The 6378-nt window shown below is 39.9% G+C and overlaps 2 protein-coding genes across 3 annotated transcripts; both read right to left on the bottom strand.

Annotated features, from left to right (window-relative positions):
- Positions 1–308: 308 nt before the first annotated feature.
- Positions 309–2612, bottom strand: LOC125582893 (cyclin-dependent kinase G1-like). Of its 2 annotated transcripts, XM_048749333.1 has the most exons (2): positions 766–2600; positions 309–692 (listed from the first exon to the last, which is right to left on the bottom strand). In XM_048749333.1, the coding sequence occupies exons 1-2, from the start codon at positions 2252–2254 to the stop codon at positions 685–687; spliced, it is 1497 nt and encodes a 498-aa protein (XP_048605290.1). In that variant the 5' UTR covers positions 2255–2600; the 3' UTR covers positions 309–684. The 2 variants fall into 2 exon arrangements, with proteins under 2 accessions (XP_048605290.1, XP_048605289.1); XM_048749332.1 differs by having other exon boundaries at positions 309–2612.
- Positions 2613–3978: 1366 nt separating this feature from the next.
- On the bottom strand, positions 3979–5759 carry LOC106454233 (cytochrome P450 94B3-like). Its single transcript, XM_048749659.1, has 3 exons — positions 5756–5759; positions 4543–5693; positions 3979–4326 (listed from the first exon to the last, which is right to left on the bottom strand). Exons 1-3 carry the CDS (start codon positions 5757–5759, stop codon positions 3979–3981), a joined length of 1503 nt encoding a protein of 500 aa, XP_048605616.1.
- Positions 5760–6378: the final 619 nt, after the last annotated feature.

Here is a 6378-nt window from a genome sequence, read left to right as displayed (position 1 = left end):
GTAACAAAAAAAAAAATTCATGGAGGTTTTTGGAGTCTAGTCCAGATATAATTAGCATGAAGCATAAATAAGTATCAGAAAATAACGGGGCCTTTATGCATCGGTTACTTCCAAACCATCGATCAGCATAATTGAATATATCCTTGAGAATAAATGAGGAAACAACATGGTAATGAACTGGATAAAAAGACCACAAGTTCACGTAATGTTGTAGATGACAAAAGTAAAGTAACTTACAGATGGCAAGTCTCCTTCCAAAGTTTACCTCGTGAAGAAGATAACACAAAAGAAAATGAAGACGAAAGAAATTTAAAAGTCAACATCTCTCTCAATTAATTTTAACACTGTAGGGTACACAGGGAATTAAAAGAAAGACAAGGAGAAGAGAGACAGTAAGAGAGGGAAGACCCACACACCTTGCAGTTTCATGGACCATTCATATATATACACATGGATGTAACGCTTCCCGCACCACAAAGATGACCAAACTCCTCATTCTTGAAAACCCATGTCAAGAATCACAAAGTAAAGAGTAAACATGAAAAATTCAAAAAGTTTAGATCTCTCAGTTACGCTTTGAAGGAAATGTCGGCATGAACTCCTTGGATTTCTGGAGAGGTACTTCATTGAACCAGGCGTGGTTAAGAGCCTCGTCAACTGTTAGTCGCTTCTCAGGGTCAACATTCAATAATCTGTTCAACAAATCAAATCCCAATTCTGAAAGAACTGGACCTCCGGTAAAAGATGCAGCAGGAAATTTCTTACGCAGTAAATTGTATGGCTGCTTACGAAACTTGGCTTTGGAACCTGGCAGCGCAGTGAATCCAGGCCAAGTTGTCTCACTCGGTGTTCCAAGAACCGCAAATATCTGTTGAAGCTGGTCAATGTCATTCTGACTTTTCCCTCGGAAAAGAGGTTTTAGAGACAGCAACTCACCCATAATGCACCCGATGGACCACATATCAACTGCGGTTGAATACTCCTTTGTTCCTAGAAGAAGCTCCGGGGACCTGTACCACTGTGTGACAACCAACTGCGTGTAGGGCTTGATAGGACTCCCATATTGCCTAGCCATTCCAAAATCGCATATTTTCAGCTCCCCACTGTTGTTCAGTAGAAGATTAGATGGCTTCAGATCCCTGTGGATGATCCAGTTGCTATGTAGGTACTTCAAACCCTCCAACAGCTGAATCATCAAGCATTTGACCTCACTGGTGCTAAAAGGCTGTTTCATCCTGTCCATAACACCCCTCAAGTCGTGTTCCAAGTGTTCCATGACCATGAAAACACTGTCACCGTTTCCCACCACGACTTCCTTGACGTTCACAATCGACGGGTGATTGCAAGACAAAAGAATGTTGATCTCCCTCAAAGATGTCAATGGGAATCCATATTCGTCTTCCATGTTCATCTTGATCATTTTAAGTGCCACAATCTCTTCCGTCTTTCTGTCCTTGGCTTTGTAGACAACACCATAAGTTCCTTCATTTATCTTGCTTAGCTTCTGGTATTCATTAACATCTCTACTGCCAGATAGCATGCTCAGGCCTCCCTCTGGTTCATCAACTTCCGAGTCGTTAAAATCAGAAGCACAACATTCTTCTTCACCAACATCCATGTCAATACGACCCTCCAACTCATGCTCTGAATCCTCATGAGCACTGATGGGTTCTAAGCTGCGAGATCCAGAAGAATTGGACCGATGTTCATCAGACGAATCCACTTGAAATTCACCGCTCTCAGGAGTAAGGCTGCTCCTATTCCATCTGCTATTCCTGACAACATGAACTGCCTCATCCTTTGGAGATTCCAAACACCACTTAGACGTAGCAATATTGGGTGCCTGAACCACCTGCTCGTCCTCCAACTGGCCCTCCTCAAGATCATCAAAAGGATGTTTAAGAGGCGTCACTGCCACTGCAGAAACATACTCTGTTGACTTCAGAACACCGGCATGATCCTCAGATGAAATCTTCCTAGCAGAACCCACATCAACAATGGTCTTCTCAGCAAGTGCAGGTGAAACTGGAGAACGCTTCCTCCTCTTCTCAGGGTGTCTCTGACCAACATCTCCCTCTCGGGCTTCTCCTCTTTGATACAAATCACGTCGCCCATCTTTCAACCAGCGATCAGAATCACTGGGTCGTTTGGTTTGACGCCTCTCACCGTCCCTACCACCCTGACGAGGATAAAAATCACGAACACGATCAACGACGACAGAGCTTTTCGAGATTTCAACTCCTCCTGCCGCCATCGTATCAATAACCAATCGAAAAATCACGATACAACAAAAAAAAAAATCCCAAATCACCAAGAATCGCCACAAAGAGAACACAAGGATTTGATGGCAATCAAAATCAGATCAATCAAACAAGATAGAATCTCGATGAAAACAAACCAGATCTGGGAAACCCTAAAAGTCAACTCCGGGAACAGATAACGTCTCCTTCTTCTCCGCCGATTCTCGTAGACGATAGACGGCGAATTGGGAATCGAGAAGATTTTGAATCAACGAGCCAAAGAGATCGATCGCAGCGCAGATCTGGAATCTTATGAAAGCAAAGACGCGTTTCTTTTGCGGCTCTCGTTGATCGTCTTATCATTTTATACACGAGAGGGCTCCGTAAGCCATACGCGATTTTTCTTTTCCTAATCCAAATCAACGGTGTAGATTTTGCCTTCTTCTGTTGATCCAACGATTAACGTTTAGAAGCGCTCAACTTTATTTCAATATTCCTTTCTCCCATGTGCGCATTAAGAAACAAATCTTCATAAGATTAACTTCCATATTAACTACCGACACATCAGTTTAAAAAGGTTGTTTTTAGATCTTTTTCTTATTTAAAAAGATTGGTTTTCTACCAATTAAATATAAATTAAAAAGTAAAATTATGAGGATTACAAATATTTATTTACTTCTCTTTTTGAACAAGTATATATTTACTTTTTATTTTGTGTCAGAAAACTTAAAAAATATATAACAACACTAAACTATCTATATTGAGCTCGGTTTAGTCTAGGGCTTTAATTTTGTTGGGCTCAATAAATATTTGGTTAATTAATTGGCTGACCAAACCATTGATAAAATTTCGAGTGAAAAAGCAAAAACACCGACCTGCCGTAATCGAACCAGCGACCTAAAGTTTTTCTGTCACAGACTACAGTCTATCCGCTCTACCAACTGAGCTAAGGTCGGAAGTTGGTACTAATTTACTTTTATATATATATTAACAAAAGTCAACTATAGCTATTTTTGTAAATTTCTGTAGAGCAGTGTATTTACGATGGGAGAATTGTGAGGTTCTCTTGTATTAAAATGATCAACAGATTGTTTTGGAGAATACTTAACACAGTGTTTCATATTTAGTTGCATCATTTCTTGATTTAATCTGACAGTTTCCCACCAAGGAACATTGAATTGCATTGTAAGACTTTTTTTAGCACTACTTTTTTCTTGTTTGATCTCAAGGCAAGGAAAACTTGCGGCCACATAGTATTTGATGTCTTTTTGGAGGCAGAAAACAATATTTAAAAGAATATATGAATCATCAACATTAAACATGACTGCTAAAACGAATTCATAAAGCATCTCAAGCTGCTCTATCAAGCTGTCATGTATTTCTCACATCACATGGCTAATAGTCATAAGACATCCACGGAACATACCCTTTCGCTCTCTGTTCTGATCCACAAATATAGGTTCTGAAGTTTTCAGCACTGGGAAAAGTTATCTAATGAAAAAAAAGGAAAGGAAACACAAAGAAAAACATAGTTTAACCAGACTTTTAGAGAACACCATACCAACTGCTAAAGTAGTTATATGCAAAAGATTATTTCATTCAATTTCAGTTGGATTTTGTATTGGTTATGATCAATCCAATTTTGTTTGGAACCGACCGCTAATTTCTAGTTTATAATATATAAATCCACTCATTTTGCATTTTTCTAAATTATTCTATTAAAATGTAGTCAATAATGTCACTTGACTTCTCTTCTCTTGATCTTCACCTTGAGTCCCCCAACAATATGAGCCGTCAAGAGAGGAACAAAAACTGGTTTGTGCTTACTAACCGGTATAATTTCAAACCGACTCAAAACATAACCAACAAAAAATTTCATCTGCATAAATGCCATCTCCTCCCCTATACAAACCCTCGGTCCTGCCTGAAAAACCGGAAACTTGAAAGGCCTAATGGGTTTTAAAACCGGTCCTGCCTGAAAAACCGGAAACTTGAAAGGCCTAATGGGTTTTAAAACCGGTTCCATAATCCCCGGTTCAGAATCAAACCATTGGTTAGGTTTAAACTCCTCACCGTCATTCCCCCACTGCTAAAGTAGTTATATGCAAAAGATCATTTCATTCAAATTTTCAGTTGGCTTTTGCATTGGTTATGATCAATCCAATTTTGTTTGGTTATGTGTTTAACCGACCGCTAGTTTCTTGTTTATAATATATAAATCCACTCATTTTGCATTCTTCTAAATTATTCTATTAAAATGTAGTCAAGAATATCGCTTGAATTCTCTTCTCTTGAGCTTCACCTTGAGTCCCCCAACCATATGAGCCGTCAAGAGAGGAACAAAAACTGGTTTGTGCTTACTAACCGGTATAATCTCAAACCGACTCAAAACAGAACCAACAACAAATTTCATCTGCATAAACGCCATCTCCTTCCCTATACAAACCCTCGTTCCTGCCTGAAAAACCGGAAACTTGAAAGGACTAACGGGTTTTAAAACCGGTTCTGTAATCCCCGGTTCAGAATCAAACCATCGGTTAGGTTTAAACTCCTCACAGTCCTCCCCCCACAAATTCTCCATCCTCCCCATTCCGTACGGGAAATAAGTCACCTTATCTCCTTTCTTGACACGAGTCCCGTCGGGTAAAACGTCGTTCGCAGCATGCTTAGAGTCCCATGACACAGGTGGATAAAGCCTCAAGGCTTCACATAAACAAGCCTTCTTGTAACTCATCTCTTTCAGTTCCTCAAACCCTAGCCCTAAACTTATCAACGGCTCCACTTCCTGTAATAGCTTATTTTCCACATCATCGTTTTCAGATAACAACCAAAACAGCCACGTCATTGCCGCTGATGTTGGGTCCCTTCCCACCATGATGAAACTAATAACCATGTCCCTCACCGCTTCGCTGTCTTGTCCGGCTGCTAGAAACCTTGACAGAAGATCTTGTTTGGCTTCTTGTCCGGTCCCAATCTCGAGACTCTTCCTTTTAGCTCTGACAATCTCGAAAACCAACTCGTGTACTGTCCTGATCGCTTCTCTCAACCTCCTCTCGTTTCCCACGTTCAACACACGCTTCGCCTTCCAAACAGCGTAAAGAGACTCCGTGGCACGGCGAGCACTAATCTCAGCCGCGGTATCAAACGCCTCCGCAAGTGGGTTAACGGGTCGGGTCAAATCCAAACAATCCGGGTCCCAACCCAACGAGACTTTACAAACAACATCGAAAGCAAAACGTTTGAAAACATCTTGCAAGTCCATGGTAGTACCAACATCAGCTGTTGTAGATAGAATAGGTACAATACGGGTTTCAACATCTTCTCTAAGAACATCGAAAGCAAAACACCTTAGCGAACAAGTCGAGAACTCGTGGCTAGCGAGTTTACGTTGCGAGCTCCATGAGTGACCGTCTACATTGAAAATTCCTTGTCCGAGGAGATCACCAAGGAGGTCTAATATATTAAAACAAGAATACAAAAAAAAAAATCCTGAGTTTTTCTCAATAATTACATACCCATGCCACTGGATTTATATTTATACTATGTCGTTTAGTATAAAAAAAGACAATCACGATCCGTATAACTAGGTCTGGGACTTATTATCCGAGATCCGGATTCGATCCGAGATCCGCTCCGGATCCGCTCCGAAAATAGGATATCCGGGGTGCCCGGATCCGAATCCGGATAGTAAAATCTTGGATCCGTGCAAACCGAATCCGGATCCGGATATCTTAATTTTTAGGTCCGGATATCCGGATCTGGATCCGTATTTTTGAAAATACATTAAATTTTAATATTTTATTAATATTTATATTTGATATATTAATATTTATACATGAATTAATCTTATAATATTATATTTTAGTTTTTACAATATTATAAACATATATAAATATATTTATAAATATTTAATTTATGTATTATATTAAAAAAAATTGTATTTTTTGTTAAAAAAATTATTTTTATTTATTTTGACGGATCCGGATCCGGATCCGGATATCCGCGGATAATAGAATATCGAGACGGATATCCGAAACCCGGATATCCGGAAACCACGAATCCGGATCCGAATATTAAATCCACGGATCCGACGGATCCGGATCCGGATCCGGATACCCTAAATTTCCCGGATATCCGG

The sequence above is a fragment of the Brassica napus genome, chromosome C3, assembly GCF_020379485.1.
Source record: "Brassica napus cultivar Da-Ae chromosome C3, Da-Ae, whole genome shotgun sequence".
Classification (NCBI taxonomy): Eukaryota; Viridiplantae; Streptophyta; class Magnoliopsida; order Brassicales; family Brassicaceae; genus Brassica; species Brassica napus.
Note: the sequence above shows the minus strand (reverse complement) of the source record. Positions and strands in the feature narration are given on the sequence as shown.

Excerpts from the sequence above, each read along its gene's own strand:
- LOC125582893 (XM_048749332.1), bottom strand. The coding sequence starts at position 2,254 with ATGGCGGCAGGAGGAGTTGAAATCTCGAAAAGCTCTGTCGTCGTTGAT.
- LOC106454233 (XM_048749659.1), bottom strand. Across the intron at positions 4,327-4,542 it reads ATATGGTTGGGGGACTCAAG|TGGGGGAATGACGGTGAGGA; the intron begins GTGAAGCTCAAG and ends CTACTTTAGCAG.